This window comes from Daldinia vernicosa, assembly GCF_022497035.1.
Source record: "Daldinia vernicosa strain CBS 139.73 unplaced genomic scaffold F5Y00scaffold_45, whole genome shotgun sequence".
NCBI classification, from domain to species: Eukaryota; Fungi; Ascomycota; class Sordariomycetes; order Xylariales; family Hypoxylaceae; genus Daldinia; species Daldinia vernicosa.
Genome location: NW_025953961.1, coordinates 113,044 through 136,633, shown reverse-complemented (window position 1 = coordinate 136,633; position 23,590 = coordinate 113,044). Strand labels below are relative to the sequence as shown.

The following is a 23,590-nucleotide window of genomic DNA, read 5'->3' as shown; positions in this document are numbered from 1 at the left end:
ACCTCCTAGGAAAGTTTATCATGTCTCGACAGCTTATTATGCGGTTCTTAACTACCTCCAAATCCTCCCGTAGGACTGGAAGGCTAGAAATCCATGACCTCTTTTGACCGACGCATTAATACCCAGTGCTTGCCATCGATTCCATTTCCCGGGCCCATTGAAACCGCCGCCCGTACACTCATCTACCGTCTTCTACTGTTGAGGTGGATATATTGGTGGCGGAACGACGGTAACGGCCTAGAATGTGATTTTTAGCAAATCTAATCGTATAGCTTGTTGTGGAGATCTACAATACCCTGACGCAGATGTGGAAAATGAATAGTAGCTTGGACCAAGACAGAGTTAACAGCAACCGCTTGTTGGGTCACATTCTTGTTCCCATATGTGTTAGAAAGGATTGATGTGCTCTCGGTTGCCCTCTCTCGAAATAGAAGAATAAGAAGGAGCGTTTGTAAATGAATAAGAATAGGCCTGATGTCTATTTTGATCTCCTCATTTTGTATATGAAGACAGCTAAGGCAGCTAATGATAGCAAGTAGTAAAACAATTGCTCGAGTTTGCAGGTTATTTCTGTAGCATATCTTTGATCTACGGTAGAAGCGAGATTTGGCGACGAATCTAACTGCATATAGCGTGGACCCAGGAAATTTCGCTGTAGCGATTCGGCTGCTACGAGGTAACTGGCCTAGCCATGAAGGATTGACGGCTCCATCCGAGTAGTGGGTAAGGTAGGCTGGTAAAGAAAGAGTTCTCCGAGGCCTCGACGAAATAAACAAACTTCGCTCCGACATGGGGATAGGGGATAGGGGATAGGTCGTTCTTTTCGGGGCGATTTTAGTACCAATACCGCATGATACGGAGCGAAAGTGAAGACCTCCGCAATATAACGCGGACCAATATGAAGATTTAGAGTGCTAAGGTAGCTATATAAAGGAGGGCGTGATACTTAAGTAAGATAAAGGATTATGGTGTTGTATACCTAGAAACCTATGTGTCCTGCACAGCCCGAAAGCTACCGAATGCGTTGGCAAGAAGCCCTTCGAATATCTCATAAACCAGGGCTATATATACCTCTCTAGGAGCTAAAAAATTTGAGCAACTCAGCATAGCCTTCCACTGCCAATGCTCCCATGGTAATCTGCATAGTTTTATTGTTGTCCCCATCTTGTTCGCTGTAATTTCTATTTCCCATTTGATGAGTCATATTAATGTGTCCGTAAATATCGCTTTGATTTCCATCACCACTCTGAAAAATGGTGTTCTGGTCACCGATACACCTGGACACGTTACCTTTATCCTCAGCCTCTATGGGGGCTGGGGTTTCCCGTGGAGAAGTAGCGTCGTTAACCATCTTGACTATATTAACTGCCACTTGCTCATATCTCGGATCGTTTTCGCACTCAAATTTGCATAGATTCCTATGGTCAGTGTCCATCGCTATTCGTTTCTCTCGGGTCCCTGATAATCCTAGGATCGCAGAAGACGGGCTGACAACCTGATTATGATATTAGGTGAATTACATAAAAAGTGACAATCGGAACCACTCACGATGCCGAATGAGCCAAGCGGTTTAGTCTCGTAAAAGGTCAGAATTTGAAAATCTTCCAGGAGTTGACGAAAATCATCTGCGATCGTGTCCAGAAAGAGTGTCCCCGCTCTGATTGCACTCATGAAGCTATTGCTAGGATTTCCGAGCAAAGAACGAGCAATTTTGGCTATTACATCAGCTAGTCCTGCATTGTTCCCTCCTTTATGGGGGGTGCCAAAAAACGCAATACCAAATGTAGATTTTCCAATCCTTTCATATGTCGTATCGGTCTTTGAATGAACGAGAGCCTAATTATAGTTATAATTATAGTTAGAAATGACACAAATCCAGAGATATCTAGGTTACTTAAACCAGAATTCCTCTGCTCATCAACGTAACTTACACGCTTCACGATGATGCCACCCAAACTGTGGCATATGAACATCAACGGACGATCAGGATCCATCTACCCAGTGTCAATAATCCATTGGAATACTTGAGGTAGCGGGTCGTACTCACAACTCGGGCCGCCTCTAACTGGTTCAAGAGGTTCTCGGCTTGTTCCCTGACTCCTGCAGCTGCTGTCTGGAATGCCACGTTCGAATTATATCCAAAGAGCAATACCCTCGCACTAGGAACTCGCTTAGGAAGGAAGTCTCTGAGCCATAGCTTATTCCCAGCTGTCCAAGTAGCTTCTGCATGTGATGGCTTATCCAGGGGATTGAGGCCGTGGACAGCAACAATGCTTATTCCGTTCCATTAGCAAACTCCCAACTCTAGTGCCGAACTCTACATACTCGATAGTAGCTCCTGGAGGGTCGACAAGAGTCTTTAAAAAGTTCCTTGAGGTGTCGCTTGGCTTTTGAAACCTCGTTCGACGCCATGACCTCATTTTAGGGGATGTCAGTCAGAGGATCCTGAATCTATTAGGTAGTTTAAAAGTGTTCGTATGCTTGTTACGTTCTAGCTTGGATATCTAGAAGAAAGTTGGTTCTTTCTGTCTCTTTTATCTCTCTAGTTTTACCTCTTTATTAGCAAGGTAGTATCAGCAATTGGCAACATGTTTTAGAAAAGCCAGTTATGCGGCCTAACCCCTCTCTAAGCCACTGGCCACTGAAACTCAGCTTATCTTACGATTGCCGCCGACAAGTATATCATCCAATCAAGCCGTATTAAAATCTCGTCTCCGTGGCTTGGGCCTTTTTTGCAACGAGCCATTGGTAGCATATTAAAGTACCTACTTAAGCGCCTTCCATTTTGCGCATCGTACATAAATATACAATAAGCCTTATACAAATATCGATTTAATGACAGCTCACATTGAATATTTAGAGAATATCGTAGCTTCAAATATAATACAAGTATCTATGTATACCACCATTCCACAGGACATCCGTAGATCCTATCCGAGTACAAAGCAAAAGTAGCCGTCCTACAACGATAACGTAAGTCAGCTATCGGCGTATTTTACCAGCTGAAAAAAATTAGATTGACATTCGTTGACCTTAACCGATATCTGCAACACAGCCTACAAATGATGTAGTATGCACAAGTAGCGGCGATTATATAAGAGGGAGAAGTTACGCCAGCGAGGCTTGTACCTCTGAGGCTGAGCCCCGAAGCGAAAAGGTAGGTAGCCGGCACGAATCTGTGATAATGCGGAAACCTGGAGGATGTAACATATTGAATGCCGTCGCTGGAACGCTCTACAGCCTTAGCTAGCAAAATCGAAGACAGTACGCAAAAGAGAGGTTTTCAACTTTACTAGTTTGTTCTGATCATTATTGTATGAACTATAATGATGACACTGGGAAAGGCATCTGGTCAGAATAGTCTATTGTATGGCCGCAAATATATCCCAAGCCCCGCCTCGGTAGATTAGAATAGGTACTTAAGGCGCCCCTATCTACTGCCTTGCGGGATTTAGACACCATAGTCATCACAACGTATTAAAATGCCGGGCTCTAGGTACTGTCGGTGTAAGCGATGACAGGCATCTTTAAAACGCCGGTCTACATGTTGAGATTAGCGTCACACAATATTGACCGAAGGCGTGTAAGCAGGCGACGAGATAGTTTGCAAAGTATCCGCTGGTTCCCCAATACTAACACTTACATCAAGTATTAATGACAACGTCAGCTCTAACTTAAAGAATAAAATATCAAACAAAACATGGAAATATTATTTATTTACGAATAATATAACCATCTTATTCAGAACGTAAATCGGAACATTAATAGCAATAGAGGACCTCCTTGAAATATAATATATGTTAAGAAGGTTCAAGCTATGCAAACCATTCTGTCGCCAGCTTAGCATGACGATGCAGATGAAGACTACCCTACATGTCATCAACACCAATCAGATAATATATCACACCGAGTACTATCATATATCATACCCTTATCGTTCTTCTCTTACACATCATTCGTTCGGGTACCTACGATGCAAGACATACATGTGCAAATATTCTGTACGAGTCCCTATACTCCAAGAACCCAAGGCAACCAGGCAGCCCCGACACTAGTGCCTTCATGTACCGGATAGATTTTCGAGCAGAGCCTCATTAAATGTGTAATGGTAGGCTACTAATTGTACCCTTCTGCCTGGCCATATTTCTCTAGGGCGAATATTACTTAGAGACGCCCGGATCTGAAAAGCTAAGTATCCAACCCTATGATCTCGACATACTTGACTCCTCCAGTTACAGACACCAAACATATCTTCGTTGTGGAAAGTTAGTGTTAAGTGCCATTCTCTACTTAATTATATATACTTGGAATACCTACTGTCATACTGACCTGACCCAGCCCCGCAGACGCCAAATCATTAAAGCATTTCCCAATCAATAATCATGGCCGTAGAGAAGAAAGATCCGCCGCCCCCATACGGCGTAGAATTCATCACATATAGGGACGACAGTGAGGCCGAATCTCGAGAAGGAAATTCATCTCGAAACTATGGGCATGAGAATTCAACAAGCCAAGCAGGAGAGGGTACGAACCGATCTCTCAATCATGGAAATCGAAACAACGTTCGGCAGATTTCGAGTATTGCAACCGTCATCACGGCCATTATTGTCTTTTTTGTGGCGTATATATTTGGGTCCTTGATTACCTTGCTACTGAATCTTCTCAAGGAGCGTACCACGGCACACCTATACGGCAGAATGTAGCAAAGGATCTCGAGGGTGTATTCGTTATTCATGCCTCCAACATCATTTACGCAGAATAGTTTGAATAGTCCAAAACTATATACCATCCCCCAAACCACTACTTCATCTTTCTAGATACATATATTTCATCTAATCGCGAGCACCACTTACCCACTTCCAAGCCAAATCCCACGCCCATCCCAAGTCCCATTTTAATACCCATGAGCCGTCCCGCGAGTATTCCTCGATACCACCTTCGCTGAAAGATGGCCTTTCGGGGTTATCCTTGCTATCATGCTTGTGATCAACACCAAGCAAAGTACTCGAATAGTTATGGCGGCTGATAGTGCTTTCGTTCCCCCTACCACGTTGACCCGCCCGGTTTCCGTCCCCCGTCATCTTGGCAATATTTTCAGCACCAAACTGAGCTGTACCATTTTTATTCCCTATATTCTTGCTGTTCTCATTTGAACCTTCTTGAGCGACTTTATTGGAGTCTCCCCGATTTTCGCTCTTGTGGCCACTGCCAAATTGAAAAACTCCATTATCGTTACCGTAGTTTTTGCTATCATGTCCCTTCGCTTGTGGCCAACTAGCAAGTTGATCTATAATGTCTGCGAAATCCTTAACAAGTTTCGCCATCGAGTTTGCGGTTTGTTTTTTGTATATGTTGAGTGAACCTCGATTATGTAAGGTACCTATTTCGTTGTAAGATAAGTTGAATATCAGTTAGGAATCATAGTAATACCGTACAGTAGCAACTTTCTAGTGAGTTACTCGCAAGTAGTGGCTGGGATGACCAAGTAGCTCTTCTCTATCGAATTTCATACCAGGACGTCATTTCGTAAACCCTGGAGTTTTAAAGACGATATTAAAAGTCTAAGCAGGTCGTATTTGTTTTTTATGCTTTAGTACCTACTTTAAGGACTAGTTAAGCTTGATGGTGTGTAGAAGCCAGGCAGCTTCTATGTGTTGGCGGGTTACCTCAGTTGCCTATCTATCGTCTACTCATCAATGCTAGCTCTATGCTGGCAGGCTGGTTTGCATAATGGTGCGCGAACTGCTTGGGCCGCCATGTAATCATGCAAGGTACAAAGGATTCAGTTTCAACGAGACCTAATTTCATGTGATTGATAATAAAATCAGCCATCGACGTCATGATTTCCACTTTCAAGGTATACCGAAGCCCTGAAAGGTAGACGGAGCCGCGTTAAAGAGACACACGATTTCTCTATCGGGGCTCGGAGAGATGACTCAACGGCCAGCTGGTGTGCCATGACCATGCTACCTTTATCGCTTAGGTATATTGAGGTAATTTCGGTCAAATATTAGGCCTTTCATACGTTAAGGCTTTATTATAACTATTTCTCGAACGAAGGCCAGTAGCCCGCAGATAGGCAATATATAGTACCTAAAACTGTTCCCTAGAGCGGGTGTGTTCGATGTTTCGAGACACCAGATATGGGAAAGTTAATTTAGTTACATAGGTAAGTAGGCTTGTATTAATAGTTATTCATATTGGTGTAAGTCCTAGAAAGGAAAGTATAGACGGGATCAAACAGGACAGGACAATATCCAGGCTAAGGACAACGGAAAGGGGGAATCAGATATCAGTTCTCGCCCACATAACCGGATTCTGTTTACCACTACCACGTTATATCTAGGGTTACCTTGGCCCCTATTACCCCTCCGCCGTCTTACTAATATGCAAAAGCTTCTCATTGCCATGGGTGTTTTAATACATTACCAAATGCAACAATAAGATTACCTCCTCATAAATAAGATTCTGACACTAGCGAGGATTCCAAGGAATGTATCAACGGATATACCTATGACAATGTATTTGGTTTTATTAAACGAATTATCGGGAGGGGAAATATGGTTTAGTATACCACCTTAGAGGCGTTGATGCTTGTAAACCGACTGCTGCATAAAGATGCCATACTATCAATTCTTTTAGCCGCTGGTGCTACGCTCTTAAACCCGTCGTTTGCAAACGCCCATCACATTCAAGAATCGTTTGGTTTTCGGATGTGTTGCCTCAATATACCTACGTGAATCGCATGATCTTGATAAATATAATCTATCATATTCTCAATTCTATAGCCGCGCGCAATTTTTAATATTTAAGGCATTAATACCCTTCGCTGCGTAGTGAGTTGCTCAGGCAAGTGTCACGTGTATATAACTTCTGCGGGTTCATACGCACAGCCTTATCCACATATGTGTAGCGTGCCAGTGGCACTTTGCTCAAAATAATGGTCCTGGATTTTATTCGCGGCATATTAAGCTAACTCACAAAGGGTGTGAGACTGGTACATAGATATTCCACCAATCCTATTGAAGGTAATAAATTGCAAGTTACTATCATACAAGCCATCGTGGCTTATGATTTTGCTCAGATAGCCCGCAGAACTTCCAAGTCTCCAGCGGGAAATCCTCTCATATTAATTATTAGCCTATCTACCTCCTCCCAAGCTCCTTTCTCAACCGCCCCGCGGTCGTAGTTGGCGGCGGCTCTGGCCACGAGGACACTGCATCATCAACCTCCTCGAGGAACGTAGCTGCGTTATGGATATTAGTCCCGCCCAAGACGACTCTGATGCCAGGCGACGAGGCGTTAATACTAGCAACCGTCTTCGCCTCCTCGTACGTCGCGCCACCAATCACAAACACTATGATATCCTGGGGCTTGTCCCGCGTTGTACCGCCGCCCTCGACGAACGGGTACTGCTGCTCGCGGAGCCTCCCCTTAATTAGATTCTGCAGCGTCGTCTCCAAGTGCGGCGAGTGCTGCGTGTACACGTTCTCGACGCCTTTTAGCCCCTTTATGGCCCGTGCGCCCGAGAAGATACCCCCTGACTCGAAGATATCCGCGATGCCGCCGGCTGCCTGGGACTGCTGTAAGGAGTGGCGGTAGATTAGTAACTTCGCGACTAGGTCTGCCTGTCGCGCGGGTACACCACCAGCTGCTGTTAGCAAGTCTACTAGCATAGCTAGCGAATTTGATGGGTGCTTCTCATATCGTAGGGCATATAGCGCCACGAGTCCGACCTTGTTTTCAGGGGTTACGGACGGAGACTGTATTAACTTTTGGACATTCTATGTAAAGTTAGCCCTTAGAGCCTGGGTTTTAAGAAATTAGGTTACCATACCCTTAAGTCGGTAGCATGATTGTCGTTGCAAGCCAAGCTCTGCTCGACCTCGCTGACCTCGAGCAAATTCTCGGCGCCCACTCTCCGGCTAAGTTCCGAAACCAGAGTAACATGCTTACTAACGTTTCCGGAGAGTTTCCTGAATTCAGGATATTCTTCGATGAATCGCTTCATGTCCGTGATTGACTCGATGTTGGCGTTGTTCTTCGTCTTGGACTGGTACTGCTCTACGTAATCCTTGATGTTGCCGCCGAGGTCACCAAAATTCAGGTACATATTCTTCTTAAAGAATGGATCTTGGTCCTGCGAAAGTACTATCTCTCTAAGTTCTGGACGGACATCTGGAACCTCGTCAAGGTTAACTCGTCCGTTGTGAATCCCGAGTAGCTGGTGTACCATGGCCTGGTATGTCCATTGATTAAGTAGTGGCGTAGCAGGATCCTCTCTCCGGTCCAGAATAAGAAGTATCGGCGGCGTGTCTACTTTTCTGAAATCGAACAATTGCTCTTCCTGGGTGATGTGATATCTCACTTCAGTAGCTAATTTCTTAGCCAACAAGCTATTCCTCTCATACCGAATGAGTGGCTTTTTCTTAAGCGACAGCAGGATAGCTATCAGCCCGTCGGTAGTCCGCTGCAGCGAGTCGGGGTTCCATAAATCCGGATTGCCGCTCCATATCCTCTGCTGTGGTAAGGTAAGATTGAGTGAAAAGAGGTCTGGGTTGATAACGAGGTAATCGGCAAAGTGCTCTTGAACCTGCTTGACGACCTCATGATCATCGGCTTCGGCTAATCTTTCTAATGACGACTTCTTTACAACGTTGCTAAAATACAAGTAGTATTCGCCGTACTTGGGGTCTCGTAGCTCATCAATTAGAAATTGGATGGAATCTGGGGATGGCCGGACAAAGCACAGACATCTCAGATGTCGCATTTTCTCTCGATTCTGGTTATCCAGTCGATCGGTAAGATAGACTTCATGATTGAGTAGAGACGATTGTGTAATGGCGGTAGATACGATTGGCACTGTGTCCTTATCTAATAAGAGTATCTTCATCTTTGCGGATGGAGTTCCCGATGCGCTGTCCCCGGCAGACACCATCTTAGAGATGTAGCCGGAGACGGCTTGAACAACATCCATCTTGGTCGGCTCCGCAAGATGTTGCACTAGAAAGTGTTACTGGATCTAGGATTGTACCAAAATTAATCTCAAATAAGAATCAAGTTTGTTTGCTCGTTATTAAATGAATATGATTGCAAGATCGCAAGGTTTCTACTTGTCGCTTATAAGTTGTTGGTGGACGAATTAAAGGGAGGTTTAAGCTCATGCGGCTTAGAGGATAGATCGTCATTATAGCAGGGGCCTACTAGCGTACCTAGTGTACGTTGTATGTAAATGCTAAATGACGTTAACGTATCCGGTACTTGATTCCACTTATATGGGCTTAGTAAGTTGGAGTAGCGAGTACCTCCCCGATAAGATAAAGGCTTGAGCTTATGCAGGACAGCTCTGAAAGTTGTTAGATTAGAAAAGTTTAAAGCTTCCATCCTCCCGCTTGAATCTCGCAATTGCTTCACTTTTGAATTGTTCAAGGTTTTTTTTTTCGAAGTTTCGCTCTAAATGTCATAAACCAAGATGGCTGCGGCTACGGACGTGTGTCCGATGAAGCCTGAACCGACGTAGGTGAAGCTACTAATTTCCGCTCGTTATTTATATTACATACCTGTTATATGATCTGATAGTCTAACTTCATCACCTGGAAATAGCTTGTCGTTCACCCAAGGGCTCATCGTCGGCCAAATCTCCGTCGTACTGCTCCTAGCCGCATTTATAAAATTCTTCATATTTGGAGAAGCTCCATCGGCCGAAATAACGGCCTCCATGCGAGCTGCTGAGCGTCGATCCCGTACCCTCGCCCACCGACAATCCATTCTTACTCTACGATCGACGACACCAACTACGACGAGGCCATCCCTACCGCCAACGCTGAACAAGAAGAAATCGAGTATACTCCGGAGCCCACCTACGCTTACGATAGGTTCCATATTAAATAAGACGTATTACAACGTCGACAGCCACCAGCCCGAGTCGCTGGATTGGTTTAACGTCCTTATCGCTCAAACAATCGCTCAGTTCCGCAGTGATGCCCAGCAAGACGATGCGATACTTACCTCCCTCACCAAGGCCCTCAACGGCACCTCGCGCCCAGGCTTTCTTGATGAGATTAAGGTCACCGAGCTGACCCTAGGAGAGGACTTCCCTATCTTTAGTAATTGCCGCATCATACCCGTAGACGAGGATGGTTTAAGTCTAAACACGGGCCCCAACGGGGAGAAGCGCTTTGATGCCAACAGTTCTCGGGCAAAGCGTGAAGGGTCACGACTGCAGGCCCGGATGGATGTCGATCTCAGCGATATGATTACACTGGCACTCGAGACCAAGATCCTCCTCAACTACCCGAAGCGGCTGACAGCCGTATTACCTGTTGCGCTCGCCGTCAGTGTTGTGCGGTTTAGCGGCACCCTAAGCATCTCTTTCATCCCGTCAAACCCCTCGCAGTCAACTCCAACTATGATGGCATTCAGCTTCCTTGACGACTACCGCCTTGACTTCTCTGTGCGTAGCCTCGTAGGTAGCCGGTCGCGGCTACAGGACGTGCCCAAGATTGCCCAGCTCGTTGAGTCTCGTTTACACCGCTGGTTCGACGAGCGTGCAGTCGAGCCCCGCTTCCAGGAGATCGCACTGCCCAGCCTCTGGCCGCGCAAGAAGAACACGCGTGGCGGTGACGATCCTCTAGAGGGAATCTCGACGGCGTCAAGCAGCATGGGCAAAGGCAAGGGCCGTGAAGTTGCCAAGGACGTCAGAGAGGAAGCCTTTAAGGAGGTTCAGGCCGAGGCCGCGGCAGGACAGAGACGTGAGCTGACCCCACCTGATAGTCTCAGGTACCGACGGGCTAGGGGCCGGGATGACGCCTCTAGTACGGGTGGATTCAGCATGCCGGGAAGTTTACCGGGGATGTCACTTGATCTACCAACTTGAGTCTAGCTAATTTTGCTGTTACGGTTTTAAAATCGACGACACGGTTAAGATATCGTACCAAACATCAGGGCTCCACGTAAATGACACTGGGCCGTGAGCTCATAAGAGGACGAGGCGACAATACCCCACAATCGAGACATTGCGGCCAGGTTACAGTTGTTCACTCCTTTATCTCCTAGCAGGGCTATCACCAAGTGCTGGGCAAATACTCCCTGCATGACCACTAGGAGGGACGAGGTAAGCAGGCCGCTCGCCGAGTCAGTGGAGCCTCAGGAAGCATCTTGTATGATTTATCCATGTACAAAACGTAGAGAATACGGGCTCGGTCCCATAATAGCTAGCTAGCTAGCTAGCAACACTATGTATATACCGCAAGCTGCCGAGTAGGTAGCTATACGTGCTGTATTAGATCTGCCGTTGCCAAATAGAGAGGCAACAATATAACGATGTATATTAGATATAACTAATATATTTTGAAGAGACGCGAAGCTTTTACAGTGCCCTTGAACTCGTCTGGGAAATATATGAAGATAAGTAACACACTACTTAGAAGACTTACATGCTATCAGGCTTCGGCCAGAATTATTGAGTAGCTAGAAATCCTTGCATTTTTCCTTGCATTTTATATGATATTTAGCCCTAGCATCTATCTAAATCCTCCCGGAGAGAATTAGTCAATATAAAATATCAGCTACTTATGTACAGACAAACGACCACCTACACAGTTTAGATCCTCGACCACGCTTACAAAGACCCGGACGTAGGATATGATGAATTTGATCTGGATTGACACGTGTAGTATATATAGGTATAGAGGATAAGTGATTTGAAAGGCTTTCAAACATAAGACGTTGATATACAGGCCATGCTCAACTAACGAGAGACTACACCCCATCACATAATTTTCCGATTTCTAATTTCCGCATACTTGCCATTGGTCTAATTATCAATATTCAGTATTACTTAACCTTAACTGGACATCCACATCGAACTATGGCTTATGTCTGTAAAAAGCTAATGTAACTAACAAGGTAAGATAAAGAGTCGTACATTTATTTAAGTTGAACGATTTGGGGATTATTTATAGGTAGGTAGTTTATAAGGTGACATGAGCTGTACGTCCAACTCCCCAAACTATCGAGAGAAAGCTACCTATTCATCAATACCGGGGATAGTGACGCCTGGCCTGGAAATACACAAGTTTGTTTATAAAGAAACTCAAATATGCGAAAAATGAAAATGAGTTGTAGGGTTAGAGGTTAGGGAGATTTTAAATCCTTTAGTAGCCTGCAATATAGTATGTCGAGTATAGCTTTGTTAACAATCCCCTTTGCATATTATTATAAGTATACTTAAGCAGTTACTCATAACTAGTATCATATGTCCCCGGTTGGTTACCAAGTCCAGCGAGCTGTAAAACTACGTCTTGCTATGTAAACCGGGTGGTTTAAATCTAACATTAGAATCGAGAGTGATGGTTTCGAGATGGGCCAAGTTTTACGGATGCTGTTTGGCATATATTACCTATACTAACGACGTCTCCGTGACACGGAAAGTACCACTGTATGCACAGAAAAAAAAATGCAAATGTTGCATGGATATTTGTTTCATTGCTATATCATTGTGATATTGTAAACTACTTAGCCACATTACTATTGCATAAACACTGTTACTTAGAATAGTTTGGTATGCAGCGTCGTACTCGTCAATATTTATTAGGCTATATATCTACCTAATCATCATATATCAACGGAGACCAAAGCATTACTGCTCTCCGTCAGCAAGCCCAGGTTCCTATACCACCCCACTGCGCCAGCAACTAGAACTATGTAGTAAACTACGGTCCACATAACGGAAGGTCGATACGACTGCCCCCTCTCATCAATGACGACAGCAGGATAGACCCGGCCCCAGACGCGAGGCAGACCCATGCAATTACAAAAAGCGTGGACTACGAAAACGGCTATTAGACTACCAGAGCGCAGGTACAGAAACGTGGCGTAAGCACCGAAAAGTGATGTGTAGCCGAGCTGCATTAGGGAACGCAAAAGCCCGATCGACACAGGTACTTGCGGATGCGTAATACGGAATTCAAGGAAGTGATGCAGATGCGCGAGCCCGAAGACTAGTGGCGAGAGGAAGATGGTGGTTGTTACAGAGGTCTGCGCTGCGAGCATAAGCGGCACGGAGGCTGAGCGGAAGAGAGCTTCTTCTGTAAAGGGACCCTGCGATTGTTAGAATTTGCTTATTTGGAGCTTTCTTAACAATAAACAGGCGATAAACGGGATAGAATCAGAGTTGCACAGAGTGCTATTGTATTGTCCTCACTGACAGGTCTTGAGTCTGCTCAGAAACACGGACCAATGTTTCTCATCATGATGTAAGGGGATGTTGGGCTTGACTAGCTTGGCATTGTAGCCTTTGGATTATATGAGACAGGAAAATCATGAAACTTACCGCTATGATGTTACGCCAGATCGTCAACTCACCGAGATCAGATAACGGCTGTAAAGATAACCAATCTCGCCATCCTTCGTCGACAATGAGACGTTCGTACAATGGCCCAGCGAAAAGGATAGCGGTGAGCAAGAAGCACTTCGCCGTCTCCACGAGGCCGAGGGGCCAGTAACCTAGCGTATGCAGCGCTTCGGTTGTCGTAGCCCGACCCTGCGACGTTAAGATCACAAAGGTAATGATAGAGCACACGATGGAGGCCAGCGAGACCGAGGCTATCCGCGCGCGGATCACAGACGGCGCGTCCCGCGATAGAGTAGGAGATGGCCTGGTAGTGGGTGAAAGATAAAATGGTATCACGTAGATGAGCGTATAGATTACCTTGTTACCAGTCAATACCTCAAGCGCTTCTTTTTCTGCCCGATGCTAAACGCTCGTGGGAGAGCTGCGTCTAGCCGCATGCATAGATGGGGACTTACGTGTAGGAAGACCGCGGTTCCGATGCTGATTGGTGGCGGTCTTGCTAGAGCGTCTAAGTTAGAGAGATGTAGTCGGTAAGATGGATTAGGTGATACTTACGTTGTTCTTTAGCGAAGTAACGGGCTATGAAACCTGGTATCGAAGGCATCTTGGCTACCTATACTGGGTTTGTACCAGTGTTTTCTCTGTAACCTGTAACTTGTAACCTGTAACCTGAAGAAGCTCAAGATTATGACAAGAAAACGACTCCGAGGGTTGCAAAGCTGACAAAGCTTTTCGACTTAGTTGCTCTCGCTTGCTTGCTCTTTTACTCTTTGATAGCTTCAACTATGTCTTAGACAAACCCCCAAAGCATAAAATGAGATTCCCATAGACACAAGGATGAATGAATCGTCGGGTCGCATGAAGGAGATGACCATGCTCGATCGGATTATGCCTTAAAGAGTGGATGAAGGTGTGTGTGGCACGCAGAAGATTGACTCTACCTTTACCCCCTTGACCTGGTCCAATTCTCCGACTGCCGACTGCCGACTGAAGAAAAAACTGACGACAGCTCAAAGGTCAAGGTCAATGCAAAACGACGACGACATAATTCGTTGTAATATCCGGTCTTCTGCAGGAAATGAAACGGAGATTGGGTAAGTGCTTGTTTACCTTATGTCATGAGAAAAATATACGGCTGGTTGAGCTGCTTCCTCGGCATCTATTGGCGCTTCAACCTGCAGGAAGCGTCTCGTCAACCTACGAGATGAAAGTGTAAGCGCGAGCGGCTCTTGAACCCAGTTAAGCCATGGGTTTCACGGGTTTGAAGACAAGACAGGCGCCGTATCAAGGTTGGCTGCAGGAGGTCATCCTTATATGGATGAGAGGAAGAGAATCTCTGAAAATCTACTGCATGTTCGACGTGTGCATATGTATTTGTTTGACCCTCTGAGAAAAAAATGGGAGCTGGTAAAAAAAAAACTTTTCAATTTAGGTACGTATGTACCAGTGTACCTATGTAGCCTCAATCCACTTAGTGTACATATTACCCCCGTCAATTGGCTCATACAGTATATATAGCGTCGTATAGCACTGTCACGCACGGTCTTTCAGGAGCAGGTTTCTTGTGGAGACAAAGACGTAAAGGTACCTAGGTACATCGTACTGGTGGCTTGCAAGGACGATTCGTGGCTCCAGTAAGCATTCAGTTTGCGAAATAAACGTCGCATCGCTGCCATCTTTTTCATTCGTTGCTTGAATTCCAGAATGGTCGGCAGATAACCGAATATTAAAATAACCATTTTCAGCAACGAATGGACTATTAAAGGGAAAACACGAAATGCACGCGCTTATCAGCTATTTCGCGCCAGCCTTCTTAATAGGCTGGATACAAACCAAAAAGTACTTGGGTACTACCTAGGTACATAATCGTACCAGTAAGATGGGGCTACCTGGACAAATGAAAGGACTTGAACTGGAAGTTGGAATAATGGGGGCTGCAGGTTCCGTTGCTAAGCCACGTTCTTCTTTCTTTCTGGCAGTCTGGCCCATGCTTTCTATTTCCTTTTTAGCATTAGACCTAAAGCTCCTTAACCGTCGGAATTTTCAGTTGGGTCCTTTGATCTTTTGATCTTTGGTTCTACTGGGATTCCATCCCCAGACTAACCAGATCTCGGCCAATTGCAACTTGCTATTCCCAACGTCTAATTTACACAATCTCTTCACCGATCTTTTGCCCTTGCTTAAATTTATTCACCTTAGCTTGTTTCGTACCTATGTTGGTATGGTAACAAGTGTCTCTGTCGAGACGGTATGGCCACGATGCGACCAAGATGTCGAAGATGAGAGAAAAGAAAAATTCCGTCTGGATGGAGAGTATTATGGCGGGCGTCTTCTGAGACGATGCTAACTTCCTGGTTAGATTTCAGTAACGAATGGCTGGTTGACGTTTTGCAGACGATGGGGTTGTAGTCCCCGGCCTCCGCAGTAGCCTTCAGACTGCAACTGTGGTAGGCTTTCTCGACCGCTTTTGTCCACAATTCTTTTTTAAACCTCATTTCAACTTACATCCAGACATGCATACGTACTGTACAAGAATGCTGCAGGCGGATGGATCCTACAAAGAAGCACCGGTAACCTTAGCAGCATTAGTGGTATCGTACATCGCTATTGTCTTTCTGGTGGCATCTTGTTATCATTTTCCATCGTAAGGACAGAATCTCAAGATGTATTGTACACACAACATAGTGTACGCGGTGAGATGCCAAGCGATGCGGTACATGTGCGACTCCTTGTCCATGTCAGCTTTTTCCCCTAGGCCGGTTTTAGTACTAGGGCTCCGTGAAGCTTCTCCCTGGTCTTGATCTTCTCCAGCACTCCCCCTTCGGCTTCTATGCCCGCGCTGGCTCGATGGAACCCTGGACGCTCCCTTTCGGCTGCATTGCATAGCTTGCTAGGTATTATGCAGCCGCCTTTAGATATATGACTCCAGCCGCTAGCCAATCGATCATCGACTCGGCACTCCGGGGCACCTGTCAAGAAATAATACCTCTTCTTGCCCGTCTTCTGACAGCTTCGCTGCTTTTTGTCATCCCGATCTCGTTTCTTCCCCGCGGATGCGTGTGTGTGTGTGGTCTGTATGTAGTGTAGGAATTATCCTTTGGGCCTCTCTTTGACGACCCGTCCCACTCCTTTCTATTATTATTTCTCTAAAGATCCAAACTAAAGCTTGTCTATGTGACGCTTGTCCACAACGTCCTTGTCTGGATTCTTTGTTACGCTATCTTCATAGCGATATAATATTTCTACGAACTTCACGTCTCTCTTTGACATCCTTGGCTACTTTTTAGTCCCTCGGTTTTCGTTATATTTTATTTATTAATGTCCTACACTACTCGCCTGTCTTTGACCACGATCTCCGTACCGCTCGGAAAATACACTCGCTATTACACTCGCTTACATAGTATACACTACTCGAAACGAAGTTCTACGTCGAAACATACGTCGCCTGTTCCCGGATCTGCATATAACATCACCGTTTACGTAAATCGTTATGGCCTTTGTCGAAACACTTTTATAGCTGCTGGACTTAGGTAATTTTTGATTTCCCGCGACTATTTCCCGCATCACCGGGCCACGCCCGCAGTTGAGGATGTCTTCGACTTCGTCTTCGTCAACCCAGTTGCCGAGGACGCCGTTGCACGAGAGGTCGGACTCGGAAAATAACAAGCTACAAATTCGCATGGTCCCTTACTCGCCGCCTAGGCCTCTCGATGAAGAAGATAGCAGCAGATTGTCTCATGCAGACGAACAAGTTGGAGAAGAAGAAGAAGATGATGATGATGTTCAAAGCACAACCGATTCGGCAACTATCGCAACACCAAGAACGCCAAAAGCCACGATTCGTATGAGGCAAGGCCATGGCGCCGATTCATCACGTTCGCCATCATTTTCGACACCTATCTCACCATTAGCTGGGATCATGGGTAATGATGTTTCAGGGTCGAAACTCGCTTCTGGCTCAGGTGGTGTTGAACACACTGCCCCACAAACCCCTGTCATTAATAGGCCTTCATATGGAAGCAATATTAGGCGTATTAATCCCCAATCGCAGCCATCACCATCGCGCCACGATGCCGGACCTTCGCGGCCACGGAGAGGAACCGTATCTAGACGAGAAATTAACATCAGCGTACACTCGGACAAGACTTTCTCAATCGTACTCAAGTCAACGAACCCGAACCCACGCCATTCAGACAGGTCGGAATCGACTGTAAAATCGCCTCCGCTTTCTAACGTCTCTACCAACGTTTCCACTATCAGCTCGCATGAAGAGAGCTCGTTTGACGCATCTACCGAAGATCGTCACGGCTCTCCATTGAGCTCTGCGCTCGAGCGCAGCATCTCGCCTAATACATCAGGCTCCCCCTCCACGATCACGGCGTTACCGGAAGAACCGGTCGAACCTTCGCCCTGGAATTACCGCATGGTTGGTGGCTTGCGTAAAGTTCCAAAAGTCCCAACCACTCCCGATCCCAAAGGCAAGGGCAAACAGAGAGAACTTTCGGATTCCCCCTTACCACCATTGCCGGTAACGACCACCCCGTCGCCAGAACCTTCATCTCCGCTCGTGACGAAGCAATCATTCAATTCCGAACAGACCGCATCGACGATCGAAGAGACTACGAACTACAAAGTTGTAGGTCGTAGTTCTCCGCCGCTACCAGACACAGCAAGCATTGAAATACCGTCTTCATCCAGTAGTGCGAACTACAAACTTCTCGGGCAATCATCCCCGGCCCGGACTCTTGCCTCGACCGTTGGCCCTGCAATCGCTGACACTCCAGCAAGCAAGAACTACATCGTTTACGACGCCTCCTCATTATCATCGTCGAGTACCCCTTTCCGCGGACACCGTTACCATCGTTCCGACGACAGCTCCCAACGCAAAGTACGCGAGAGGTATTCGCAAGAAAGCCTCCTCGTGCCTCCGCTTAGACCGCACAAGCGATCGTCATCTGAAAGCATCGGTTACCACGGGCAGCGATCGGGAGAAAATCTTCGGGGCCGAGCGAACTCATTCTCGTCTCTTTCGAGTATAGTTAGCCACGATACTGGGTCCCTTTTCACTGGCTCAACCCCGAACGTCGTTCTTTTACATCACACGCCTTCCGCCTCGTCTATCCCGCAACCTACACATGCAGAATCTTCGAGTGTGGCGCAACAAAGAGCACAGATGGATACGCATCAATGGAGCTCACAGCTCTCGACTGTGATGTCCGAATACGAAGGCAGCGATCCCGGCTCTCGTGGGGCTTCTGCCGGCTCCATGGCGGATCGGGTCAGCAGTCTTCTCGGAAGCAGGGACAGCAGGCACATGCGCAGTATTTCGTCATCGCTAGTTTTAGATAACTTGGAAACCCGATTGTCGCATTCGAGGTCGCATTCCCAAAGCGATTCCTTAGATCGCCTAGGTGCTGTTTATTCGAGGGGAAGAGAACTACCCACTTCTTCGCCTCGTACGATTCGAGACCACGATGAGCACGGCGACGGATTAGCGGATCTCCAGCATCTCCAGCACAGATCGTCCCGAAATCGCCTCGGCTTCTCCAGACAAGCTTCGGATAGAAGTCTCCGCTCCAGCGTGAGCTCGCGTGCCGGAAGTTTAGTAGCCTCCTCTTTCCCATCTTGGGCAAGGTAAGATATTGAAGTAAAAGACTAGAAATACTGTCAATTACTAATAACTATCCTAGGCTCTACTATAGCAGTCCAGACAGGCGTTGGCTCGCGCCGCATTCCAGATCGCCTTCCGAAGCTAGCGATACCGCGGGGAGTCCCTGGGGAGGTGGTGGATCGCCATCTCATGACCAGTACGCCCAGCCTATTTACAACCCACGTCGTCGACCGAGAGATGTATCAGATCCCCGGAGCCAGCAATCGGTAGGTTCTATGGAGATCGCACCGGTTATTGAAGCCGGGGATATGCAACGAACTCCCAAGAAGAAGTCCTCAAGCCTATGGTCGCCACATCTTCGTCAAGATACCCGCGCTAGTAATTTTAGCATGTGGAATACGCCCTCCATCACCTGGTCTGCCGACAGCGGCATGTTTGGGAAGCGCAATCTCCAAGTATCTCTATTCGTAATGGGATTTCTATTTCCCTTTGGTGAGTAGATTTTAAATGGGTGGATTTTGCATTTATTGACTTATGATAATAGCTTGGATGGTTGCAGCGTTCTTACCACTTCCCCCGAAGCCAACGCTCGCTATGGAAGAGCGTGCTTATAGTACGACTCAGTTTCCTGCTTCGGACCAGGCGGAACCCCCCCGAGGACGAGTTGTTCTTAACGACGATGCCCGGTACCAGAGTGCGCGATGGTGGAGAAACATAAATCGTTTCATGGCCGTCGCGGGACTTATAATTGTCGGCGCAGTTATCGTTCTCGTTGTGGTGGGCGTTCGGGAAAAATGGGGCCGATCATAACGACGACTCCTATGCGCTCAACTCATAACCTACAACCCCGATTATCTTTCTTTATTTTATCCTGGAAACGACGAACTATGATCCCTTTTTACGTAATATGTAATCACGATCTCACGAGCCATGCGGCTGCACATAAACACTCACCCACCTTAGACGATTTCGGGTCAACACCCGATATCATCATTCTCACCATCTTTTTATATTCTCCGCCGCCACATATTCGTCCGTCTTCACACTTTCTTCTTCACGCTTTTAAACTTTACGAATTTTTTATACCTTACGATGAACTCTTTACGATATTTCTCTTCGATCGAAAAACCCCCCTTTTTTATATTTTAACTTGTACTTTTTGTGGAAAAATTAGACGGGAGCAAACGGGACATGATACCCTCGAACCAAATTCTTTGCTTTGGAGTCGGGACGTACGGAGTGGAGTGTCTGGAGAACGAGACAGCCTCCCCGGGTACGCGCGTTATTTGTTGCTTTCTTGTCGGCGCGGTTGCTTGGCCATTTGGCTAGCTACCGAGGTAGTTTTGCGTTTGGGAGTTGGCACGAGGGATGAGGGAATGAAGGGTTTTACTTCCTGCTCAGCGAGGCGTTTGTCATATATGGAATGATATGAGACGTGGAGGAAAAGCTACAGCGGTCTGCAAAATGGAGGAGGAGCAAGATTCGCAGATGAGTTGGGTTACGTTACGTTATGTTACGTTCGCGCCGGGTATCTACAAATACCCGAGCATTTCGAGTAGGAAACTCACTAGGTGCTGAAAAAAAAAAGTTCGGATTCGATGCCGTTACGGATATCTGCGTAATAATGTCTTTCACGCCTGGTTTTAGTTTTTTAAAGCTAGGTAGTTGTAGACGGAGACGTACGAAATAACGCCTGCGATGACGAGATCTTACGAATTGAAAAATCATTTTTGAGAACTAGAACATTCTTTTGACTACCTATTGCATTTGAAATTGTGATTAAGTTTCTGTAAATTTTTATATATTATATTGTATATATAACTGAAGTGATGGTAAATTATTCGTAGTTATTGCATTAGTTATGTGTAAATGTTTATCTACATCTTCCTCTTTCTCATGCTCAACGCTAGGCTTTCGCTAGAGGGAGGCATTACTACTGATGTTCTTGTCTCATTCTATCGTCTCATCGCATCCTTTCGTCCGTTGTGCGACATACTTCCCCTCCACTTCACATTAGCTGATCGTTGGATTTCCCGGCCTGCTTCCGGACTCCTCAGTAGTTAGGTAGACAAGGATTATAGACCGCCAACCTTGATCATGCCACTTGAATTCGACTCTCACCAGTACCATGGTTGATATCTCCATTAGCGTCGAGCCCACTCTAAACATGAGAATTGGTCGATCTCGCAGGACGTCAAGAAAGGTGGCGCACCTATCAGGATAATTGTTAGTAGAGGTGCGCCAATTATTTTGACGCCCTTATGTCTCGGCATTAAATTTCTCGGGGAGTTGACCATAAGAATAAATCATAATTCCTTCTTCCCCTCGCCATTCCCGTTCTGACTCGCCTTCCCGTCAACATCCTTCTTCACCCTCTCTACCTCATCTCGTAACTCCTGGAACGCCTCATCAATATCCTTACCCGGGTCGGAGCTAAGGCCCAACACCGGACTTGTTGAACTATCCGCACTTGCGGAGCGGGACGTTTTGCCGCTACTAGTGCCGCGTCCGCGCGCGCGTTCTTCTAGCATTCGGCGAAGTTGAGATTTAGCTGGAGATACGAAGAACGCTAAGCTAGCGCCCGTGGTGATTATTCCGTAGTAGTACACGCGGCTCCAGGCGCGAAGGGAATCGTCCAGGCGTAGGATGATGAAGGGGGCTACTGCGAACGAGAAGGTTGTTTGTGTTGCTATCCACGATGCTATGTCGTAGTATCTTTTGCTGGGGAGTGGCTTCTGCGTGGCTGGGTCAAGGAAGAAAGGTCGTACGTGACGGCGATAGTCTAAAAGGCCTTATCAGTTGAATTTTCTAGAGGGAGAGAATAGGAGAGGGATTTTAAGTTAAGAATATAAATGTGACATACTCTTTGCGGCGGTTTGAACGAAGCTAGCAAAGACAAATGAGAGGTAGTAGCCCGGGTAGAAGCCGTGCCAGAAGGCACTGGTCACAAAAGTAGCCATGCTGGCCCGGAAGCCTGGTTTTTTATTTCGCGGTGTTACGCGGAGGTAGATGTAGTAACGTAGCCACTTGTTAGTGTTCATATTCCAGTTCTCAAGGTAGGCACGGCTGTTTTGTGCCAACTCCACACCCCACGGGTTGATATTCTGTAGTCGGTTCCATGAGACTTTACCCGTTACGGGATCCACGCCATTGAAACCCAAGCCGGCTAGGATACACGAACCCTCTGCTAGGGACCACACGCCGTAGTACTTACACCGGGCGGTGAAGCCTACCATGTGCATAATTAAAACGCGGCGTAGGAAACCTGCCGCAGGAGAACGGTCGATGAGGAGGGCTTCGGGGCCGTACCACTTGCTCAAGTTCAAGAAGACCCAAATCCACCCGAGGCCGCTCGCTAATTTCAACATGGCGGGCGTACCACTCCTTGGAATCTTGCGCTTCTTCCTAGTGGGTGGCTTCTTGGCGGGGTCGATAGTGGCCGGGACGTCAAACATAGAACAGTCGATCCAGGCGCGGTACTCGTTGTAATCGAAGGCCGGACCGGTCAAGAGTCCCGGGAAAAACAATACATATCCCGCATAGTCTAGTAGGCTGGGAAGCTTGATTATTCTTCTGCTCTTCTGAAAGTCGCTGAGTTGGTCCTCGGGTAGGGTACCGTCTGCCACGTTCCAAGCGAAAGCAGATAACTTCATAACAAGTACCATTTGTGCACCGGTAATGTCAACTGCAGAAGGGTTACCGCTAAATTGTCGACTGAGCTGGTTCACAGCCATGTGGCTCATAAGGAACACGAAGGCTATCCATGGCATGTAGGCGGAGGTTCGTAAGTAGTAGGTGAGGCCATATGTGACGGCGGACGAGATGAAGAGTGTTCGAACGCCGGCCCATAGCGAGAATAGGCCTAGAAGATAAAACAGCCCTCCGCTATTCATTAATAAGCAACTGATCTCTTGACGACTCTGTTACGAGATAGCGCACGATCGGGGAAGTGTTCGTACCCTATGTTAAACAGATTCTTGTATTCGGGGCGAGCATCTGGCACTCGCTTCAAGAGGCCAGCAAGCGGGTAAGAAGCGAGGAGGGAGAATATGAGCTTGACTGTATATCCAGCAATCTTAGCAACCTGTGAATAGCAGACAGACATGGAGTCGGGAATAACCTACGCTCATCAGGAGAAGCCCCCACCACTCCAGACAACCACTCGAACGCTACGCAGAGTCAGCGCAATTGGTCTTCCAAGAGCAAACAATACCTGGGTAGTCATACGTATATTAATGTAAGGAAGCATCCTATATGTACGCAATCTGTCTATCTCGATAATCGATCATAACTCCAGGACATCGAGTACGGGGGAGGGTCTAATCTTGAACGGAGGACAGGTGGGAACTTTAGAGAGTTGGGATCGGAATTGGAATTGGAATCGGAAACGGAAACGAGGAGCAAACTGTGCTACGTGCGTCTAATAAACTCGGATTAAGTGCCGGGCGAGTGATGTTAAAGAGAGAATCCCACAACCATAGCTGGACACTTGGGAAATACAAGGTTTTGATTTGGAAGCTTTAAGAAAGCTTAAAAAGCTAAAAAAAGCTAAGAAAGCTAAAAACCCTGAAAATGTTTAGGTGGGCAGCGTGGTGATGTCACCCGCCAAAATCACATGAGTGGGT

General features: G+C 46.6%; 8 protein-coding genes across 8 annotated transcripts; 3 read left to right on the top strand and 5 right to left on the bottom strand.

Moving 5' to 3' along the window:
- Positions 1 to 911: 911 nt before the first annotated feature.
- F5Y00DRAFT_244189 (uncharacterized protein) lies at positions 912 to 2,579 on the bottom strand. Its single transcript, XM_048008793.1, has 5 exons — positions 2,326 to 2,579; positions 2,048 to 2,273; positions 1,932 to 1,994; positions 1,549 to 1,836; positions 912 to 1,495 (listed from the first exon to the last, which is right to left on the bottom strand). Exons 1-5 carry the CDS (start codon positions 2,418 to 2,420, stop codon positions 1,076 to 1,078), a joined length of 1,092 nt encoding a protein of 363 aa, XP_047862241.1. The 5' UTR covers positions 2,421 to 2,579; the 3' UTR covers positions 912 to 1,075.
- Positions 2,580 to 4,382: 1,803 nt separating this feature from the next.
- F5Y00DRAFT_264692 (uncharacterized protein) lies at positions 4,383 to 4,703 on the top strand (the record flags this gene model as incomplete). The annotated part of the gene is made up of 1 exon (XM_048011700.1): positions 4,383 to 4,703. The coding sequence occupies one exon, from the start codon at positions 4,383 to 4,385 to the stop codon at positions 4,701 to 4,703; it is 321 nt and encodes a 106-aa protein (XP_047862240.1).
- A 129-nt stretch (positions 4,704 to 4,832) lies between these two features.
- F5Y00DRAFT_264691 (uncharacterized protein) lies at positions 4,833 to 5,324 on the bottom strand (the record flags this gene model as incomplete). The annotated part of the gene is made up of 1 exon (XM_048011699.1): positions 4,833 to 5,324. The coding sequence occupies one exon, from the start codon at positions 5,322 to 5,324 to the stop codon at positions 4,833 to 4,835; it is 492 nt and encodes a 163-aa protein (XP_047862239.1).
- Positions 5,325 to 6,787: 1,463 nt separating this feature from the next.
- On the bottom strand, positions 6,788 to 9,127 carry F5Y00DRAFT_146446 (Sec1-like protein). The gene is made up of 2 exons (XM_048004442.1): positions 7,838 to 9,127; positions 6,788 to 7,784 (listed from the first exon to the last, which is right to left on the bottom strand). The coding sequence occupies exons 1-2, from the start codon at positions 8,975 to 8,977 to the stop codon at positions 7,146 to 7,148; spliced, it is 1,779 nt and encodes a 592-aa protein (XP_047862238.1). The 5' UTR covers positions 8,978 to 9,127; the 3' UTR covers positions 6,788 to 7,145.
- A 249-nt stretch (positions 9,128 to 9,376) lies between these two features.
- F5Y00DRAFT_244186 (uncharacterized protein) lies at positions 9,377 to 11,378 on the top strand. The gene is made up of 2 exons (XM_048008792.1): positions 9,377 to 9,516; positions 9,604 to 11,378. Exons 1-2 carry the CDS (start codon positions 9,473 to 9,475, stop codon positions 10,874 to 10,876), a joined length of 1,317 nt encoding a protein of 438 aa, XP_047862237.1. The 5' UTR covers positions 9,377 to 9,472; the 3' UTR covers positions 10,877 to 11,378.
- A 1,237-nt stretch (positions 11,379 to 12,615) lies between these two features.
- Positions 12,616 to 13,958, bottom strand: F5Y00DRAFT_264688 (uncharacterized protein; the record flags this gene model as incomplete). The annotated part of the gene is made up of 4 exons (XM_048011698.1): positions 12,616 to 13,101; positions 13,334 to 13,756; positions 13,810 to 13,853; positions 13,910 to 13,958. The coding sequence occupies 4 exons, from the start codon at positions 13,956 to 13,958 to the stop codon at positions 12,616 to 12,618; spliced, it is 1,002 nt and encodes a 333-aa protein (XP_047862236.1).
- A 2,734-nt stretch (positions 13,959 to 16,692) lies between these two features.
- On the top strand, positions 16,693 to 20,122 carry F5Y00DRAFT_146397 (uncharacterized protein). The gene is made up of 3 exons (XM_048004440.1): positions 16,693 to 18,988; positions 19,045 to 19,457; positions 19,510 to 20,122. Exons 1-3 carry the CDS (start codon positions 16,944 to 16,946, stop codon positions 19,773 to 19,775), a joined length of 2,724 nt encoding a protein of 907 aa, XP_047862235.1. The 5' UTR covers positions 16,693 to 16,943; the 3' UTR covers positions 19,776 to 20,122.
- A 590-nt stretch (positions 20,123 to 20,712) lies between these two features.
- On the bottom strand, positions 20,713 to 23,513 carry F5Y00DRAFT_244178 (MBOAT-domain-containing protein). The gene is made up of 5 exons (XM_048008791.1): positions 23,193 to 23,513; positions 23,090 to 23,134; positions 22,925 to 23,024; positions 21,829 to 22,850; positions 20,713 to 21,747 (listed from the first exon to the last, which is right to left on the bottom strand). The coding sequence occupies exons 1-5, from the start codon at positions 23,212 to 23,214 to the stop codon at positions 21,272 to 21,274; spliced, it is 1,665 nt and encodes a 554-aa protein (XP_047862234.1). The 5' UTR covers positions 23,215 to 23,513; the 3' UTR covers positions 20,713 to 21,271.
- Positions 23,514 to 23,590: the final 77 nt, after the last annotated feature.

Coding starts and splice junctions, on each gene's coding strand:
- F5Y00DRAFT_244189 (XM_048008793.1), bottom strand. CDS start 2,420: ATGAGGTCATGGCGTCGAACGAGGTTTCAAAAGCCAAGCGACACCTCA. Junction 1,837..1,931: donor GTGGCATCATCGTGAAGCGT/GTAAGTTACGTT, acceptor AACTATAATTAG/GCTCTCGTTCATTCAAAGAC. Junction 1,496..1,548: donor CGCTTGGCTCATTCGGCATC/GTGAGTGGTTCC, acceptor TATCATAATCAG/GTTGTCAGCCCGTCTTCTGC.
- F5Y00DRAFT_146446 (XM_048004442.1), bottom strand. CDS start 8,977: ATGGATGTTGTTCAAGCCGTCTCCGGCTACATCTCTAAGATGGTGTCT. Junction 7,785..7,837: donor ATCATGCTACCGACTTAAGG/GTATGGTAACCT, acceptor AACTTTACATAG/AATGTCCAAAAGTTAATACA.
- F5Y00DRAFT_244186 (XM_048008792.1), top strand. CDS start 9,473: ATGGCTGCGGCTACGGACGTGTGTCCGATGAAGCCTGAACCGAC. Junction 9,517..9,603: donor CCGATGAAGCCTGAACCGAC/GTAGGTGAAGCT, acceptor ACCTGGAAATAG/CTTGTCGTTCACCCAAGGGC.
- F5Y00DRAFT_146397 (XM_048004440.1), top strand. CDS start 16,944: ATGTCTTCGACTTCGTCTTCGTCAACCCAGTTGCCGAGGACGCCGTTG. Junction 18,989..19,044: donor TCTTTCCCATCTTGGGCAAG/GTAAGATATTGA, acceptor TAACTATCCTAG/GCTCTACTATAGCAGTCCAG. Junction 19,458..19,509: donor GGGATTTCTATTTCCCTTTG/GTGAGTAGATTT, acceptor TTATGATAATAG/CTTGGATGGTTGCAGCGTTC.
- F5Y00DRAFT_244178 (XM_048008791.1), bottom strand. CDS start 23,214: ATGCTTCCTTACATTAATATAC. Junction 23,135..23,192: donor GCTTCCTTACATTAATATAC/GTATGACTACCC, acceptor GACTCTGCGTAG/CGTTCGAGTGGTTGTCTGGA. Junction 23,025..23,089: donor GGGGGCTTCTCCTGATGAGC/GTAGGTTATTCC, acceptor CTGGATATACAG/TCAAGCTCATATTCTCCCTC.